Genomic DNA, 21697 nt, shown 5'->3' with positions numbered 1-21697 from the left:
TTCCAGTTTAGTTGTTTCTTAAGCACAAAGCACAACAGAGCTGTAGGAGTGCTATAATGTGACTGTGGATTTATTTTTTCAAATGTGTATATACTGAAGGGAAGGAGGCACAAATAAGTGTAAAATAATCTTATAAATATAAGGATTATTTAATAATATTTTGCCTTAGTGCTGCTTGATATATTCTGCCACTGGCTGTTAAATGTAAGCTCTCAGCTCCATGAGCCATGGAAGTCTTACATTGTTCTAATTGTTATATTGCTTTTATTCAAAATACTGCTAGTAAATTACACTTATATAAGCAATATGCCCATGCTCTTGAAAGCTTCAAAAAACAGATTTATATATATATATATATATTTATATAACAGAAGAACAGAATGCCGCACACACAGGGACTTAAAACAGAACAAAAAAATCTTTATTGATCCAACGTTTTGAACACTAAGGGGCACATTTACTTATCCACGAATGCTCCGAGCGTTCATTCGATCGGTCCAATCTTCTATTACATAATTTTTGGCCAGCACCTGGGGCAGTTGATTGTTTGTAGGGAGTGCACCTTCGGTTTCTCTTTTATTTATATATATATATATATATATATATATATATATATATAAATATATATATATATATATAAATATATATATATATATATATATATATATATATATATATATATATATATATATATATATATATAAATACTCTATCAGGGGAAAAATATATATATATATATATATATATATATATACTGTGGCACAGAACAGAACACCAGAGGGAAAGCATGTCTCTTCCACAATGCTTTTTGAGATACAGCAAATGTGGAGAATATTATTATTTTTTACAATTCAAGTTTTTTATGTGGTAAAATTTGAGTTATGGTTCAAAAGATCGAATGTTAGTTATATAAGTGCAAAAAAACCCTGAAAACTCAAATGTAAAAATTTGGCAGCTAAAAACCTGGCATTTCATGTAGAAGTCAATGGGAGTTGTCCTAGGCAAAGTCAAGCCATATGTTCAATTTGAGTTTTTCAAGTTTGTAAACTAGATAATCCTACGTATTTGAGTTTTCCATATTAATAAACGAGCAAGCATTCACTTTTTTTTAAAATACAAGTTTAATCAAACTAAAAAAAATCTCTCAAATTCACAACCTCAAAAACTGATAAATAAGCCCATAAATGTGGATTCACGTCACATGTGCGTTCATTCAGACTGGAAAACCAGTACAGGTGTTGGAATTCATCCATCACCTATGACAAAGAGGCGGGGCTGGAAAATATCTCTCTTTCTATGAAGTAGAAAAAATAAGGTGCAGTGCAGCTGAGAGAACTGTGGAAAAAAAAATTCCCTATTAGTGAAAAGCCCTGCCATGAATAAAATACAGGCGCAGACCTGCTTAATACTACACTGATTATTGCGGCCTCTTCCTATGAAAAAAAGGTATGGTCACTTCTGCCATTTCAGTGAATGACCACAATATACAGTATATAAATATATATATATACTGTATATATAGAGAGAGAGATATCTAAATTAGCTTGCAGCCTCCTTGATATAAGCTTGTAGTTTCCATCGGTATGTATATTAGGCTGCTAGCATCACAATCCCTGTGGGGCTGTTCATTGATTCAGTCAGTAAGTAATTTCAGTTCAGTAAGATTGGGATATTTTGTTTATGTCCTTCAATCCCAAAGAATAATTACATCTATATCATTGGTCTTACCCTTTCACTGACCTTTAGGGTCGTGCTTATTGGCAAGTACAGTAAACTAGTCTCAAAGCATTATAAATCCAGGCGTAAGTGATAAATCAGAGGCAAGCAAACATACAATTGGTCTTTTATATCCTACACACAGGTACCACAATATAAACAGTAAAAATGTTATTGTTGTCACAAAATATGCCAATTCAGAGCTACCAATTTGCATTTTTTTTGTAACTGGTATTTTGAAGTCAAATACTGATTTTATTTAAAGAAAAGCTTATTCTCTAAAATAATAGAAAATAATGAAATAATAAATAGCAGCAATCAGCAGTAAAAAGAAGAAGTAAGGGAATGAAACAGAAAGGTTGAGATAGGTTACAGAATGTTACTGCCAGCAGTTAATACTATTCAGTGGTCTTTAGGTATTAAAGGAACAGTTCAGTGTAAAAAATGAAACTGGGTAAAATAGATAGACTGCGCAAAATAAAAAATGTTTTCAATATAGTTAGTTAGTCAAAAATGTAATCTATAAAGGCTGGAGTGAGCAGATGTCTAACATAATGGTCATAACATTACTTCCTCCTTTACAGCTGTTAGCAGTCAGTAACCAATCAGTGACTTGGGGGGGGGGCACATGGGACATACCTGTTAGTATGCATTTGAATCTGACCTGAACTAACTACAGTTATGTCCCATGTGCCACCTCCCTAAAGTCACTGACTAACTGAGAGGTTAGAGAGGAAGTAGAGTTCTGGCTATTATGTTAGACTTCTGCTCACTCCAGCCTTTATAGATTACATTTTTGCCTAACTAACTATATTACAAACATTTTTTATTGTGCGCAGTCTATCTATTTTCCCGTTGAAACCCCGGTGATATTGCCCATTGCAACCAATCAGATATTTGTTTTTATTTTCTAACTAGTAGGTGACTATTAAAATCTAATTGATGATTGGTTGCTATGGCAACATAATTGGTAATGTTTGTCTACAATGTTAATAAATACACCCACTAGTTTCTAAAGGTCAACCTGATTTTATCTGGCAGTTGAACAGGATTCTTTCACCACCAACTCCTCTGCAATCTTTGATCAAATTTTCTCATGTGTCCATGTTATGAATGACTACAGTGCCATAGGCCTTTAATGTTTTTTTTTTTTTGTAAACTTTGTGTAAAGTGGACACAGGAACATTAAGGTCTGTGGAGACAGCCTTGCAGCCTTGTGACTGCTTTTTTACCATTTTCTCACCTCTCTCACTTTTCTGCTTTTTGTTCCGCCATGTTCTGTGTGATGCACACAAACAATTCAAACTAAAGGAATGTGTTATATTGCAGTAATCTGACACTCACCACAATTGAGTTTACTTACAAGTGAAAGGAAAAATTGCATGCTTTAAATTAAAATATTTGTCACATCTTTTAAAGCGGACCTGTAACCCAAAGTAATTTTTTTATTAACACATGTATACTCATTATATACGCATTTAAAAGTCCCAGCTGTCAATCATATATTACCTGCCCCACCTCTATGCCTTAGGCATAGAGGTGGGGCAGAGTTACTTTCACTTTCAATTCAGAACGTCTTAGATGTTGCTGCACCCCTCACATTCCCCCTCCCTCCTTACCATCTAATTGTGTAACCAGTGCATGGACATGGGCATCAGGTCCCCCCATACTGGCACAGAAACAAGATTTTAGCAGGATACACAGCTTGCCTTAATAACAGTGTCCACAAAATGGAGCCTGCCTGTTTTCTGCAATTGTGAATTCCAGTGCTAAAGGATATAAGTTTAAAATAATTTATAAAATGTAATTGAAGTTTATTTTGCTTTACAAACACAATAGAAAACAATTTGTAATTATTTCTTAGGGTGACAGGTTTTAGGATTTATGTGTGAAAAGATTTAAAACATTTTTTGTGTTGTTCCACTACAAACAAAAGAAATACATATATTAATACCATATTTTTAACAATATTCTGGTGGAACTGGTTAATTAATAAATGGTGAGTGAACTTGCTACAGTATATACTACTCTAATTGCCATTCAATACTTATCATGGAAGCCTTACTCTTCTATTTAAGGAAACCTGATTATGTTTCATATGCAGCTATTTTTCATTCAGGTGAACTTGCTGACAGGTTTAATATTACCTAGAAAGGATGAATCTCCCACCTGAACTAGGACTATTCCTGCCATATAAGATAAACGTCTCCTTCAACCAACAGTGGTAAAATACCCTATACCCTTTATAGTAATTCTTCTCAGGAGTTTTTTTTTTGTTTTTTTTTTGTTTTTTTTTTAAATGCATTTGTTACAGAATGAGAGACCAACCACTGTGATAATAGTTTCCCTTTGGAATTGACAAAAACAGTATTATCGATAACATATTTCACATTGACTAATCTTTCAATAGGTAATACATGTTTCTGATTATTTCCTTTTTAAGTCAATGGCTATAAACCTATACTAACCTTAAGCCAGTAGGCTTCATATTTTGGGATGTGCTATGCTGTCAGTGGTTCACAGTATGTCATGTTTTACTGATTTTTAGAAGTACAGGTATGAAATCCATTATCGAAGTTCCCAGGTATAGAATGAAATTTTCTTTTGGGCCAATATATGCCAATTTTGAAACTGCTTAAGCTGCCGCACAGAGACCTGAGCTAATCTTATGTAAAACAGCATTGTCTGCATTCTGCAGAACTGTATTTATAAGAGGTGTGAAAGAGTTGGCATTGTTATTATTGCTAAGTATTATAAAGTGGCAACATATTCCAGAGCATGGTACAATAAATGGGTGTATCACTGAACATACAAGATTACAAAACTACAAAAACCAATAACTGATACAGGTAAAGATAGCTCTACCCAAAAGAGCTTACTACCATGTAGGCGTCCCTCTTCCTCCCAACTATTCCACCAGGAAACTGAGGCTATCAACTGCTCTTGGCTATTGATCATGGAAGTTAAACAAAACAGCATTGTGGAACAGGTCACTGGAGTTGAAATGCCTGAAATTACTGTTGCAACCACAGAACATGCCATTATAAAATAAGATAAAGGGGCCTTAAAAATTACATTTTAACTTCTACCAATTCAATATTCAACTATTACACAAGAACGCAAACAAGCCTTAATTGTGCTTGAGTAGCCTTTAACTTTAACTAATGGCCTAGTTACAATTTAAAACATCTCCTATGTTATTTATTTAGAATAAAATGTACTTATGTGTATAACTGCTCTCTATGACAAGTATATTTGTGGCATAATTAACAGGGAAATAATGAGCACAGGGTATAGTCTCTAAGCCAGTATTCTAGATAGTCTCCAGTTAATGCAATTCAAAGCACACTAGCACATGAAAGCATGTTAAAATATAAAAATGACTATACCATAATACTTCCTATAGCTACTAAAAATACAGTAGTAATATATATAGAGATCAATTAGTGCTAGTATGACTATGTATGTATAGCACTAGGTCTGCAAAGTATAACGCTTTATTCCATACCCATATCTATGCATCTGAGTGAGCTAACTTGCTATTATCTATATGTTTTACAGGCAGGGGATACAAGAATAGATGCCAGCTAGATAGCCTACAATGGGCCAAAATTCAATTTAGTGATCAAAAGGTTTTTCACGTGAAAACTCATGGACAAGATTCATTTTGAGATGTAATTCAATTCATAAAAACATGTTACGTTTTATCATGTGAAAACTCACTTGAAGTCTATGGATTAAAAACTGGAACTGATTTATGAGAAAAGTTTTTTCTTCTCAAATTGAATCTCATCCAAACGGTTTCAGGTGATTAAACACTTTTTTTTAAGTAAACTGAATCTGGCTCCTGGTTTTTTGTAAAAGTGGTGTATAATTTTTTATTATATCTAGTATAAATAAATTTGAAGCAACTGGACTTGTTTAGTAATCATTGAAGACGTTTCACTACTCATCCGAGCAGCTTCTTCAGTTCAACTGACTGGTATGGGAAGTCCTCAGCATATATACTCTTCCACTAATCCAATCACAATGGCACTTTGTAACTCTTCAGAAAGGTGACATCTGAAACTCACAGAGGTGTGAATGCTGTGGAGTTACTTTGAAAGGATTACCAAAGTATCATGCAACTCTTCAAACAGGTGTTACTTGTTAGAGTTGCATGAATGGATGTGTGAAGAGTTCTGAAACTGCCGGGGTACAGATGTTAGATCAGCATTGTATGTAGCAGACAGATGGTGTCGAAGTCCCCCGCCTCTGTTAAGGGATGGTTTCTCCACTTTGACATGAATGGCCTCTTTTACACCTCTTTCAAACCAGCGGTCTTCTTTGTCCAAAATTTGGACATTGCTATTTTCAAAGGAGTGTCCCTTGTCTTTTAGGTGTAGAAAGACAGCAGAGTCCTGGCCTGTAGTGTTCGCCCTCCTATGCTGAGCCTTTCGCTTAGAGAGCAGTTGCTTTGTCTCACCAATGTAAAGGTCTGTGCACTCCTCGCTACACTGGACTGCGTATACAACATTGCTTTGTTTTTCCTTTGGTGTTGGATCCTTTGGGTATACAAGTTTTTGTCTCAGTGTGTTGCTAGGTTTGAAAAACACAGGGATGTGGTGTTTGTTGAAAATTCTCCTGAGTTTCTCCGACACTCCTGCTACATATGGGATGACTATATTGCGCCTTCTCTCTGCCTCAGGACGGTTATTCCTTTTGGTGTTCCTGTTGGGCTTAGTTGCTCTTGTTTTGACAAAGACCCAGTCTGGGTAGCCACAAGCTTTCAGTGCTCCTCTGAGATGTTTACATTCCTTGTCCTTGGACTCTGTATCAGTTGTTACACTTTCCGCCCTGTGGTGTAGAGTTCTAATGACACCCAGTTTGTGTTCCAGCGGATGGTGGGAATCGAACAACAGATATTGATCCGTGTGAGTGGGTTTCCTGTATACTTCTGTTTTCAAGATACCCCCCTCTTGAATGGATATCAAACAGTCCAAAAAAGCAAGTTTGTTCTCATGGACATCCTCCCTTGTGAACTTGATGTTGTTGTCCACTGAGTCCACACCTCTGTGAGTTTCAGATGTCACCTTTCTGAAGAGTTACAAAGTGCCATTGTGATTGGATTAGTGGAAGAGTATATATGCTGAGGACTTCCCATACCAGTCAGTTGAACTGAAGAAGCTGCTCGGATGAGTAGTGAAACGTCTTCAATGATTACTAAATAAGTCCAGTTGCTTCAAATTTATTTATACTAGATATACCATGACCTGGATGAATGAAAATCTTCATAGACAATTTTTTATTATGCAGTGTTCCATATCCACATCCATATTCACATACACTGAAAACTGTATTCCCTCCACCCAGCAGCAATATTTGCCCCTATTGATTACAATAAAACAGAACACTTCTGCACCTGATAATCTGAAGGCATCAGGGAGGGTCCACCGGAGTTATTGGCTGAAGGCCCCATGCGTGGCTTCTTATTCTGAGGTCCCTGGTTAAGACTGGAGTCTTGACTGTGCTGGAGTGCTGCTCCAGCTGTTCCCCCTGTACCATTTGTCTGGCTGCTGTTTTGTTGCTGCACCTGCTGCTGCTGAACTGTAGTCTGCTGCTGAGTTGCCGTTTGTTGCTGGTGCTGATTCTGTGTCTGCTGATTCTAATCATGGAAAATATTAAGATTAGATTTGCATAAATAATAGTAAAGGACAAAGACAGAACTTTTTTCCCTGACCAGTTCAAAGATATAGGGTCAGATTCAGTTCAGTGAGAAAAAGATTTATCACATGAAAACTCAGGAACGAGATTTGAGATGCAATTAAGTTCAGAAAAAAGTATCTGTTTATCAAGTGAAAACTCTATTGAAGTCTATGAGAAAAAAATGGAACTGAATTAGGAGAAAAGTTTTTTCTCCTCAAATTGCATCTCGTCCATGTGTTTTCACTTGATAAACCATAAGATAATTCTTTCTCACTGAACTGAATCTGGACCATATTTATATACTTTGAGGGATGTGGTGATTTATTTTTTTTACCCAAAATGATATATCACTGGGGCTGATTTTGATGCTAGAGGCAGAGTACCTTGTGTACTTTCAGAGAAAGGGTTATGTACCACACTGTTAAATGTTTTCTATTTGGTATACAGGCAAATTTTAAGTAACTTTGCTGGGCAGTTAAAGAGTTAAATCTTCACCAGAGGCACACACAAGCAAACCTTCAATCTCCCCCACAAAATCATTACTTCTCTTCTAAGGTCAATAGGATTCAGAATGCAGTGTGGTGCAAATTGATTTCCTTCCAGTAATTGAATATATAGACCTAGAACATTCATACTGCAGAACACTGCTTTTGCATTTCTGTAGTAGAAGCATTGTCCTGTTTCAGCTATTTATTGACAGGTAAGTATTGATGTATATGAAAGCAGGAATAGCCACAAAGATATATTTTTGTTGACCTTTTGTCCTCTTATATTAATGGTCTTTCTCCATTCCTATAAATATAGGAACTTTACTTGCACCACTGCCAGAATGCTGCTCATGTAGAATAGAATTAGACATGCAGGAGGAACACAAACTGGTTCTGTGCATGCACTAGTAAAATAAACCCAGGGGCAGGCATTTCGGCGTGAAAGTGCTGGATTTGCCTGCACCCGGCCCAACAAAATGGCTCTGGGTGCAGGTACATCAATAAGATTTTAACAATGTAGGGGCAGATTCTCTGTCTGCATTTTGTTCGAGAATCTGCCCTTTATGAATGATGAAATCCACCAAAATAAATACAAAACTCAGCATTGTCTTTTAACTCCGCCATTCATTTGTTTGAAAACTGAGGTTAGTATTTGGATGGAAAGTGGCAAAATTAATAGAAAACAGGCAGGCCTTCTTCAATGTCTCACACACCTGTGCCCCTGTGATTCATCTAATACTAATACAGGTGCGGGATCTGTTATCCAGAAACCCGTTGTCCAGAAAGCTCAGAATTATGGTCTATTTCCCATAGACTCAATTTTAATCAAGCAGTTCAAATATTTGAAACTGATTTCCTTTTTCTCTGTAATAATAAAACAGTACCTTGCACTTGATCCAAAATAAGATTTAATGAATCCTTATTAGAGACAAAACAATCCTATTGGATTTTAATGTTTAAATCATTTTTTAGCAGACAATGTACAGAGACCCAAATTATGAAAGGAACTCTGGAAAACATCAGGAGCCAAGCATTCCAGATCATTAGAATCATGGCTTGTAATTTTATCTCCATGTCAACAATCAGGAAAAGGAAACAATAAATGCATTAGTAAATCTAAGGATTTACTGGATCGTGATAGCAGGAAAAATATGTAATCCCAGACTAACCTTCAAGAGAATAATGCTATTAAAAATGACCTTTATTCATCATCAGATGATTATGTTGCTGCTTTCACATTGAAGAAATATAAATGGACTTGAAAACCCTTTTCTGCTGAGTAAGCAGGACTGTCTTCGCTCTAAAATATTTATACAGCACAGCATAGAAAATGCAAACCTATCAGATCTGGATTCCTCATTCACAGTCCCTGTGTGCTATGTTTATAATATTTATGAAAGATAGCCTCAGAAAACCAACCAAGTTAAAGAAGATTTGTTAATTATCAAATGAAAGAAATACATTCATTTACTATGAACTACTGTAGGAAGTAGGATGTGCAGTCCTATAAAAATTGTATTCATTTAAATAAGAACGACTAACAACCTTATCTTAGTGTCACCATAATAAAATGATAAAGGCACATTTCCTTTACAGGCCAGTGAAAAAGACCACACATTCTAAAGGTGGCCATTAAAGGATTTGGTCGTTTGGCAAGGTCACCAAGCGAGCAGATCTTCTCCCACTATGCCCACCTAAAGGTGGGCAATATCGGGCTAATTTGATCATTTGGCCCTAGGGGATAGGGCATAGGCACCATTACATCAGGGACCACATCAATGAGCCGATACAGTCCCCGATCCAACAGAAAATCAACCCTGCCCAAATCGGCAGCTAAAATCTGACAGTGTATGGCCACCTCGAGGCCTAGCAGACCAGATCTTGAAGGGACATCATACTACCAATGCAAATAAAATTTAAAAAATATCATGTTTAAACAATAAAATTAAAAAAAAACATGTTTAAACAATATAATTAGCAATGGTGCCAAAAAGAGTCAATTGTATCATATTTACTGTGATTTCCCTTTCCTGTACATACTCCATATAAGTACTCACCGGGATATCCCCACCTCCACGTACCATCAAAAGGACCCTCTGTAAAGCTTTAAAAGCCACCCCATCCCCTCTCTGCATTTTCTATTAGCTGAAGGACAACCACTGCAGAAGGAATGGGAATGTACTGATATGTAGTAGGAACGGAAAATTACGGTAAGTATGATGCAATGTTCCCTGGACTTTCTTCATTAGCACTCACCAGGCTATAATATAAGCTTAATTCCCAGTTGCAAGGGATACCAGGCTCTAATAGACTCCAGGATAATATAGGTAGGCATCCATTATCTGGAGCCCTGTTGTCCAAAAAGCTTGAATTAATGCATGGCCATCTCTAGTAGTCCATTTGAATGAAATAATTCAAATTTTAAAAAATGATTTCCATTTTTTCTGTAATAATAAAACAGTACTTTATGCTTGATACCAACTAAGAAATCATTAGTCCTTATTGGAGGCAAAACAACCCTTTTGGGGTTATTTAATGTTTAAAAGACTTAATGTAAGGCAATATAAATTATGGAAAGATCCCTTATCTGGAAAATCCCAGGCCCCAAATATTCTGGATAACAGGTCTCATATCTGTAGTGGGTTTTTTATGTATCAAGCAGTCAATTTCCAACTTTTGGCCCCAGCCTCTTATGAACTGCACCAAAGTTAACCTGTCAAAGTGGCCTTATTCTGCATGTGTATAGTGTCATCTGGCTGTATCTACGATGTGTGTTTCAACCACTTACATGTGGTAATTTTTCACTAATATCAGGTGGCTCCACTCATGCAACAATCTGGTAATTCCTGCATATATGGCTAGTATGACTGTTTGTGTCTTCATAAAGGCTGTAAAGGATGTAATATTCACATATAGTCACATAGCGCATATGCACTTCATCAAAGTGACTCCAGAAAGACTAGATCTAGAGCCACCTGGCCCATGTATACTGAGTATAGAATATACCTTAATCTGTCTGACTCACGGCAAATCTCATGTAACTGCCTATAAGGGGACAGTAACAGTACTTACCCCCATATGTAATAAAAGGCCCAAGAGCAGTAAGCTACAGCAACCAATAAGATGTTTGCTTTTAAACAGGTGACCAGTTAATGCTTCTTGATAATTCATTGCTATGGGTTACTGCATTTGTGCAAAGTTAATGTCCTTTATTACATAACCCCTTTAAAGTAAAAAAAAAAATTAATATACTCAGTTACAGTGTACTTCCCTTAAGGGATATTATTCATGTGATATTTCAATTCCAACCGATTATTACTTCACTTTCCTCATGGTCAGTCACACATCATATGTGTCCAACAGAAATCCATTCACTTAGGGCTCTGGTACACGGGGAGATTAGTCGCCCGCGGCAAAACTCCCTGCTCGCGGGCGACTAATCTCCCCGAGTTGCCTTCCCCCTGCCATCCCACCGGCGAACATGTAAGTCGCCGGCGGGATGGCAGACGCGGCGGCGCGATTTCGCGCAAATCGCCGAAAAAGACTCGCAAGGCTTTTTCTGCGATTTCCCGAAATCACCCCGCCGCGTCTGCCATCCCGCCGGCGACTTACATGTTCGCCGGTGGGATGGCAGGGGGAAGGCAACTCGAGGAGATTAGTCGCCCGCGAGCAGGGAGTTTTGCCGCGGGCGACTAATCTCCCCGTGTACCAGAGCCCTTAAAGTACATGTTTATATCTGCAAAGCCCAAACAGGAAGGATATACAGATACTCCCTTCATCCTGTGTTAATTAGTAAGCTATTCTTGGAACCACTTGAAAACAATCAATATTCTGCTAGTGAAAGCAAACACTGCTAATTAACTTGGAATCCTGCATTTGTAAAGCAGCCCCCATGTGTAACTGCCTCTACCCTGGGGATCAGCAGATCTATGTGTGTAGTACACCAAAAACAGGTAGGCTACAGTTTTCCAAGTTTATAATCATGTTAAGAAGTATTATATAAGATAACTGTGAAGTACTAAAGTACTGGAGTATCTTTCTAGGACCACACTAACAGCTACCATTGGTTGGACTCCATTAACTTTCTAGGTGATCAAAAAGAGCTACAGAATAGGAGATAAGACAACAGAAATAAGATAGACAGGTACACAAATATATACCTTCTCGGTTTTTTCTTCTGGTTCATCTTCATTTAAAAATTCTCGTTTTGGATATGGAATCTGGCATCCTGCAAAAACACTGGTACAATGCAGTCAGTAAATACAAAATCACCAACAAGTATGGGATATAATTTTGTTTAATGTTTACATTATATTAAATCCTGGGATTATAGTGAATCCCAAAATGAATCCTTGATAAGGTATACTTCTAAATGAAAAAACAATTTGAAAAGCAAAAAATGAATGCCTTAATGTGCTGAGCATATGACTAATCTATATCAATGGTTAATGCTATACTTTCTTTAACTAGTATAAATACAGTACTCCATACATTTTTGTATTTAAGATCTGAATGAAGCCACAATGTTGGCTAGGCATTAAATTAATATTTTAACAGAAATAAGACTTGCCTAATAAAAGAAAACCTAATTCTAGGTAACTTTGCAATACACATGTATTACACATTTGGTTTTTAAGTTCTTTGTAATATTTCCTATTAATTAATTATCTTGTCTGTCTTTTACTGTTCTCTGCTCTGGTGACTAATTTTTGAAACAATGTAACACAAGCCAGCAGATTTACAGACCTTGCAACATTGTTTAAATAATGGTTCAAAAAAATCATAACCAGGAGTTCAGCAAATGCTGCTTTCAATAGCAATTACATTTACAAATAACTTTTAAAGAATTAAAATGTTATAACAAAATGGATACATACTCAGATGTGGGTAAAGGGTCTTCTTGGAAATAGAGATCCTGTAATGCCTGGTCTGATGTGATTCTTTTGGTGGGATCCATAGTCAGAAGCTTCTGAAGCTGAATAAAAATCAGCATATAAATATCATTAATTATGAGAAAAAAGATATATCTTTCATATACCATATACCATGAACCTTGTAGTACATGTATTTAATTTAGTTTTAACAGTCAAATATTTAATTAGGTTAACTGAAATATTAAACGACTCAATCAGGGACATGTTGCAATGTTTTTTTCCTACATAAATCATGGATGCCCAGAAGTTAAGAATCTACAACAGGGTACATAGAGCTGCGTCTGTCTCTGCCACTAATGCATGGAGTAGTGCTTATATTTTGTTAAACTTCAGTATATATAGATCAGGGTTCATTTGTAGTGTAATAACAGTACCACTAGTGGTTATAAACAGCAGTGCTGTATATATAATTATATATATAATTATGACAGCCTGATTCTTGATGTACTATACTTTTGTTAAAAACAAAAGTAATTTGTACAATGCAAAACTAAGATGATTTGGTTTATTTACCAGTGATATCCAAAAATCAAATGTAGAGAAGGAATCAAACAGCTCCAGGCAGCATTTCAAAACTGCAGCAGTGATATAGGTACATGCTATGGGTGCATTTTTAAAAATGAGAATTATTTACCTATAATGGAGTCTATGGGAGATGGCCTTGTAGAAATTTGGAATTTTCTAGATAATGGGTTTCTGAATCATGGATCACATACTGTAATTTGTATTAGTGTTGTATACTAGAATACAGTGACACATATCAATGAGTCCCCTCCTTAGCTGTTGGCAAAATCCAGACAAAGGGGGCAGGACGATGACAATGGGTGGAGAGACAATGGAATAACATTCTAATATAATATATTACAGAGTTTTCTATGAAAGTGTTACTAACTCAACAGCAGTTTTAGACTTCTGCTATCCTATACACTGACTGTCTGGCCACATTTCCATTTCTCTTTCTTTGAACAGAGGAAAAGCATGGTACTAAATGAACTTACCAAGAGGAAGACCTTGCTGTCAGGCTTCACTTTGTGTTTTTCCATGTATTTGATTAGACTGCTGTTTGCGTATCTGTAAAATATCAATTTTATTTGAGTCATGCATATTTTTTGCTTATGATATTTAGAAAGGGTCATAATTTAACATCCCACCAAACAAAAAGTATTTTTGGTCCCTCCAACCATGTTCCTGAGTTGCAACTTGTTATCCTCACCCCCCACACACATGGGGAGGCAGGTTTATTAAAATTCAAATGTGTAATTTTTTTAGCTTTTTCTACCATAAAAAAATTCACAAATTAAGAAAACACGAATGTTAGCTTATTTATTAAAAGATTCAAATTTAAAAAGCACAAACAAGCAAAAATGTGGAACGAATATAAATACAAAAACCCTGAAAACCCCCTTTTTGTAAGAATTTTTGTGTGCTTACAAATGAAAATAAAAATTAATGAAAACCTCTAAAACCACAAATTAAATAAAGATTGTTACAATTTGCCTAGGACAGCTTTCATTTACTTCTATGTGACCTTAACAGCTTTTAGATGGTGTACTTTTGTATTAGTGTTTTTTGCAGTTTTTACACCTACATAATTTTTAGCACTAAAATATGATTCATAAAATAAGAGAACCAAATATGAACATTGGTAAATTGTCCCCAAAGTATGTCACACAGGCCTGCTATCTGACTCCCTACTATCTTCAATATCAACGGTTAAAAAAAAATACAATTTGTGACAGAAGTGATCTTCAGTCCTCTGCCTCTAAATAGCTGATATCTCAGGTATAAATAAAGAATGCAGCAGGTGTGAAATAAATTCAGGGCACTCTTCCTTCTTCAAAACACTAGTTATGGTCTACTAAAGGCAAACATAACACTCAAAGAGGTCCAGCTTCATCCTATTATAGTGAATTTGAAATGCACTGCCATAGTAGTAATTAATGCAAGAACAGAGATACATCTGAATTTTCTAGCTACATTCACTCACCCCTTGGTCCTATATGCCACAGACAGCAAGCTTAACATTTACAATAATTAGAAATATCAGCCAACAGTTTAGGGCATTTATGATTTTAACATTAAATTAAATCTTTGTGCCACAGCCCCAAAAGTTATTGTGTTATCTACAGCAATCCTGCTTTCTTCTGACAGAAAGAAGCATCACCCAGGTAGCACAGTGTATTCCTCTTAGGATTCCCTCTGTTTTTACAAAAATCTTACGTTGTTCGTCTGAAATCTTTTTGAAGTGTGGGATATTCTGGCATTTTTCTAATATCTTCCCAATCTTTATCTAAGAGGCAAAAAAGATCAATAGGTAAAATATCAATATATAGTAGAAAATAAAATGTCAAGAAAAGGAAGGGTAAAGACCATAAATAAGAGGAATATTATAAAAAGTAACCAACTGATCAAAATCTTCCAATGATTAGAAACCAACAGTTTCATGTAAACCACCAAGACCAATGGAAAAGTATACCTGAAAATAAGTTACCTACTCTGTAGCTACTATTTTGTTTAGATCCATTGATTTGATTTTATATGCTTGAAGAAATGTAAGTTAGTCTTCAGAATTAGAATAGTAGTATAGTAAAATTCATTATTCATTCAATTATTTACTCCAACAAAATCAATGATATTACTTTGATAACATGCTAACTTCATGCTATTTTGCTGTTGTCAAATATTATATATTAGATATTAGAGACCTACTAGACAAGCCATGCTTTTTCAACAAACTTACTATTCTTAGCCGTTATAGAAAATCATGATCCCTTTATTTTGTGGGAAATAAAGCAAATTGACACATTATCCGCTTTTGCATCAAATGCCAAGATAAAAGCATTATTTCAAAGGCTTGAAATGCCAATACAGTAATCAGTTTACTCAACTGCATTACATGTAATATGCCTGCTTTAAAATATTTACTCAAAATTGCATTAGATCTTGTGCATTTTGATTTGATTCAGTTAGAAAAGATCGCATTTCTCTTGTCAAATGGAAATTGCTATTTGCATCCAGCCTCTGTGTGATGTTATACAGATGCATGGGGTTTATACTGTCACTCAAACAGCTGGGCCAGACCATTGTTGCCACATGCTGGAACTGTGTCGGACCTTCAGACATCACAATCTGAATAGTCACATCTACTAGACAGATTAAACTGGAAGAAAGTCTGCATGTTTACAAGTGTGAACATGTTTAACAAGTGTACCAATGTCTTTAAAGAGAGCTCTCTGTAACTAAGCGTGAAAGATAAAGCGAAGGGTACCTGCTGGAAATCCCATTACACTGAATATACGATCAAGTTGGTCATGATGGAATGGGTTGCTTGTTTTAATATCTTCTTGACGACAATGAAAAATAGGTTCGGATGTCAACAGTTCAGCAAAAATACAACCAATGGCCCAAATATCTGTCAAAAAAAAAAAAAATAGTTTAAGCAATGTTTAGAGAACTGTAACACTAAAAATGAGAATGATCGTAAACAATATACATGGGGAGAAACAAAACAAACTGAGTTTTGATATGAGAAGAACAGTATATTGCAGTGTATCTTTATTTTATGGCACAAATATGTAGTGGTATCGTAAACTTACTTTTACGTGGGTTACAGAATTGTAAGGCTACTTTTAGACAATAAAAGATCTACCATACAGCAGATTGGGCTGGGGTACAAGGGCACCCTTATAGGGCCGATTCACAAAAGGCTGAAAAAACAAGTGTTATTTATAGCATGCGTTAAAACTATTATCACTTCTTATATCTGGAGAATTAATGATCAATTCACAAAGAAGACATTTGTCTGAATTAAGAAGTGATTTTATTGTCGTTATTTATTTTGCGATGACAAATTTTTAAGCGATATTTTAAAGCAAGCAATATATTTATGCGTTATTTCGTAGCACGTGATATTAGCGCACGCTATTACGCACGTAACCGTTACTTTCTGAAAACTACCGTTCTAAAAATGACAGGTTCCCTGAAAACTTGAGCATGCATCACTCTAGGGCGATCACATACTTGATTCTCTTCTTCACAATCTAACAAAAATCCAACTGCAAACTCCAGTTTTGTCTTCACAAATGCTCACGAACCGCAATGTTTTTTGAGTAACGCCTACACCAAGTAGGTGTTAATATTAGTACTAATTATTACAATATTTTATGCTTTTAATGCTTAAAATATGTCTGTAAATTATGAGTTAGTATTAATTCTATTAGATAATTACCGCAATGCAATAATTCCGATTTTTGTGCATGCGATATGAGTAGTAACGCATGGGAAATTACTTTGAGAATCGTTACTTAATTAACAAACACTTTTTAAAGCCTAAAACTATGCGTTAAGCGTTAACGACCTTTAGTGAATCGGCTCCATAGTATGTTATGTTACTGTATGGTAGGAGAGGGGTCGAGGACCTATGAGCGTGTGAGGCAGACCCAGACTGGCAATTTGTGGATTCTGGCAAATGCCAGAGGAGCTGTTGAAAGATGCCATAGACAGTCACTATTTATTGGGCATGTAGGAGCTGTTTGGGCTTCTGTGGACAGAGGGGCAGGCCGGAAATGGTATATTCTCAGCCTGCATTTAGCCACAGGCCAAAAACCGCCATGTCTGGCAGTAGCCTTAGGCTGCTATGCTCTGAAAAGCTCCTTGACATGCCTGCACCATTACATTGGCCCGATTTGATACATATTGATTTATATGAAATTTACAGCATCAGTAATAAATCACTAGATATTATATCACTGTGCAGTATCTGCCTGATGTAGTTCCCAAGCCATACAAAGTTGAGTAAAACTGCATAAATTAATAGCATTTAAACATGACAGAAAATTATTGACAGAAAATTATAAGCATGATAGAAAATGGATAACAGCTATAACCACTAACAAGATCAGTAACCTCATGTGGAAACTTAAAGGTTTAGTTAGTGTTACTAAACTAACTTTAGTAAAGTTAATTTTTGCCATACTAGCCAGAAAATTGAGTGACAAGGAAATAATAATTTATGAGAGTTGTTTGGAAGGAAATAAAGCACCTTTTATTATACTTCCTTTTTCTAAAACATAGGAAACATAAACCACACTGTGTTTGCATTTGAGAATATAGCCTTGTGTTTCCAAAAGGAAACACCTGTCTGTCATATCATTACAGGTCCAATAACATCTTTATCATCAGACAATATTTGTGTTTTTTTCCCTAATTCAGTTCTTTACAGAGATTTGTAATAGTTCAATAATAGGAATCAGTGGCGCTTCTGCCAGAAGACAAGTTAAGAAATGTCATAGCCTCTAAATCTGAACCATTGCTCATAGACCCTATGTACCAGTGATTCTTAGAGGACCCAAATTAAGTCACAGAATCAGTATTACAACCCAAAAATTAGCTAAGGAACCTTTTAGGCACCCCAGTTTAATTAATATTTTCTAATGCCTGAAGAAATTACACATTATTAATGGAATCATGGAGACCTATCTAACAGACATTTTTGGTCTTGGGTTATTTAACAAGGTGTTGGTTCAAAGTCAACAACCCAATTCCTGACTTGTATTTCTACATAATTGCCAAAATGAGTTAAATCTCATGTTAAAAGCACTGTATATTCTGTATTCTGTATAATTTTATTAAATTGTATTATACTATTCCATTATTATGGAATATTATATAAGTCACACAGCTTTAAAACAAAATAATATCTTTGTTAAGGAAACCTCTCTCATGTGTAGGGGGTGTCCACTTATGACATTATGTACTTTGCTGAGGCTTGTTTAAAACCAAACACATATAACATGCACATGGTGTGTGGCTCATAGGTTAAGAAATGTGCCACCTAGCTGCTAAACTACTAATTAAACTACTAATTAGATATGTTTTATGTGCTACTTTTTTTATACATGTCTAGTTTTGAAGGGGATATACTAGCCATTGTGGGATGAGTCTTATTACAAGTTCCTAGACAGAAATGCACTAATTTAGCAAAACCCTTATCTCCTCTATTTAATTAGCTATTTCAAATGAGAATCATATTTTAGAAACTGCTAAGCATCCATACAAATTTACAAGAAAAACGTACCTATGGCCTTCGTGTAATGCCTTGCTCCAAGCAACAACTCTGGAGCTCTGTACCAAAATGTTACCACCACTGGATCCAGATCTGCTAGTGGTTTCAGAGGAGAATTGAATAGCCTGGCAAACCCCATGTCAGCTGTAAGATGTAAATATAAAGTGTTTTAATGCCAAGAAATTAAACACACTGCAGGAGAGTAATGCTACAGGAAACGGTCCGGGAGAGCTAGTAAAAAAAACTTTTATGTCATTAGTATCTCTGAAAGAAAAAAAAAAAAACAACAAATGCAATATGTCCAACCATAAAATATTTTTGCAAACAAAAGTTAGGGCCCTTTTTGTATGTAAGAAATCAAAATGTTTCCTTTTATCTCTAAATGTGATTTTTTTAAATAATTTTTTAAATGTTTTATACAATTAGATTCCTGCTATCTAAATGCAACAGGCAAAACATTAATGTGCCCATGTTCCATTGTGGTTATTTTTGACCATTATTGAGCAGAAGCAACTTGACTCACATCAGTTATCCAGAAACCTGTTATCTAGAAAGGTCCAAATCATGGGATGGCCATCACCCTTTGACTCAATTTTAATTGAATAATTCAACATTTTAAAAATGATTTTCTCTGTAATAATAAAAAAACAGTACATTGTACCTAATAAATCCTAATTAAGATAGAATTAATCCTTATTGGTGGCAAAACAATCAGTTTTGTTCAGTTCAGTTTATTTAATATTTATTTATTTTTTATTTTTTTAACATAAAAGGCCCATTATCCAGAAAACCCTAGGTCCCGCGCATTCTGGATAACATGTCCCATACCTGTATATTGATAACCTTTCAAAGCATACTGGGGTATACAAAAAATGTTAGAAAATAACTTATAATTGTTTGTATACTCTTCTTTATTCTATAAAGCACCTGTTTTAACTAAACACAGTACTGGTTAATATTATTCAGAGAATGACATAAGGATTCTTGAGAGTTTAAACTTCTATATTATTTAAAGAAATTGATTTATTTTTCTATGTAAATGAACCTGACATTATTTGATATTTAACGATAATGAAACTCTGCAAAAGTAGGTAAGTGGGCTTCAAACTGCCACACGTGAATTAACTAAATCATAGTTTTGTTTGGAATGGACAATGAAGGAACACATTTTAAAAGCTACAAAACTTTTTTTCTTTATTATTCCTGACAGGCTCAATCATACATAATAAGCTACAGATAAGTATGTCATGAGGAGCCTGCAAGGTCTAAGGAGGTCTTCTGTATTTCTTTAAGAGGCCCTCCAGCAGCGTCTCATATTCAAACTGTACAAATATTCTAGGTAATACAGGTATGGGACCTGTTATCCAGACTGCTGGGTTTTCCAGATAAGGGATCTTTCCGTAATTTGGATTTCCATACAAGTCTGCTAAAAAATCATTTAAATATTGAATAAACACAGTAGGATTGTTTTGCCTTCAATAAGGATTAATTATATCTTAGTTGGGATTAAGTAGCCTATGATGATAAGAGCCTATGATTAAGTACCTCATGGTACGAAACGCGTAAGGCTTCTTGTTTTTACATATGGATCCAATAAAATTTATACATTTTTAATGTAAACTACTTTTGTTGCTGCATTTCTCAACATTGTTGAAAAAATCCAGAGTGCCTGCCTTTTCTATTTTTGATTTCCCAAGGATTAATTATATCTTAGTTGGGATTAAGTAAGGTACTGTTTAATAATTACAGAAAAAAAGGAAATCATTTTCAAAAATTAGAATTATTTGCTTATAATGGAGTCTATGGGAGACGGCCTTTCTGTAATTTGGATCTTTCTGGATAATGGGCTTCCAGATAACGGATCCCATACCTGTACCTGATGATATATATCCAAAACCTTGACCCATCAGCAGGTACCCTTTACTGGACACCTAGGGTCCGAACGCGCCGAGCGGATTCGCGCCCGATTTTTTCGAGCGGCCGCGGCGTTTTCGCGCGGGCGCGTGAAAAAGTCGTGCGCCCGCGCAAAAAATTCGGAAAGACTGCCGCTGTTTGCAATGGTTTGGTACGAAAATTACGTGACTTTCGGATCGCCAATACGATTTTTTCGTGACTAATACGATTTTTTCGTGACTAATACGATTTTTTCGTAAGCATTTTCGGGATATTTGCGATCTTCAGAAATTTTCGTTTCCAATCCGAATTTTTCCCATTCGGGATTCGAACTCGGGTTTTGATAAATCTGCCCCCTACTGTGGCTTTTATTATACTTCCCTATGTCAGAAACATGTCAGTGGATTGTCACCTTTCCTAGAGAAAGGAAGGGTGGGGAACCCAATATTTTTATGTTTCCTTCTGATAAAAATGTAATTTATGTACCTATTTGATAGTTATTTATCATTCATATTTAATGTTTTACGTTTACTTTGGATTTGAAGTATGAGGGTTTTGTTTAAATGAAAATAACTTGGGTTTAAATATATTGTTTTCCAGTTAGAAGAGTTTTAGAATCCTAAAGTATTTACAAGTTATTTACCTATTTTGACTCTTCCTCTCTCAGGACCTTCCCCCATTACCAGGATGTTTGCTGGTTTCTGCAAAAAACACAAGATGTGCTTAATTAAATCTCTTTATAGCCCTCTTTTACATAAAATGTGATAACTTGAAGAAATAGCAATTTTAATTTGACTTTTATAACAGTGTTTAAAGTTTTATTAAATTAGTTGAAGAGATACACAAAACATGGGAGCTAAAGCAGTCCCACTAAAAAAAATAATGAAATAAAACCTGCTCCCTAAAAAAAGAATAGG

At 35.4% G+C, this 21697-nt stretch overlaps 1 protein-coding gene across 1 annotated transcript in view; it reads right to left on the bottom strand.

Moving 5' to 3' along the window:
• The window catches only part of cdk19 (cyclin-dependent kinase 19), a 75596-nt gene that overhangs the window by 1018 nt on the left and 52881 nt on the right, over positions 1-21697 (bottom strand). The window contains 8 exon segments of the mRNA NM_001114040.1: positions 7118-7360; positions 12050-12128; positions 12767-12864; positions 13822-13894; positions 15044-15113; positions 16092-16235; positions 18900-19031; positions 21424-21481. Coding sequence (NP_001107512.1) covers positions 7118-7360; positions 12050-12128; positions 12767-12864; positions 13822-13894; positions 15044-15113; positions 16092-16235; positions 18900-19031; positions 21424-21481 — 897 coding nt within the window.

Source organism: Xenopus tropicalis, chromosome 5 (genome assembly GCF_000004195.4).
Source record: "Xenopus tropicalis strain Nigerian chromosome 5, UCB_Xtro_10.0, whole genome shotgun sequence".
NCBI classification, from domain to species: domain Eukaryota; kingdom Metazoa; phylum Chordata; class Amphibia; order Anura; family Pipidae; genus Xenopus; species Xenopus tropicalis.
This window is presented reverse-complemented; position numbering and strand designations above follow the sequence as displayed.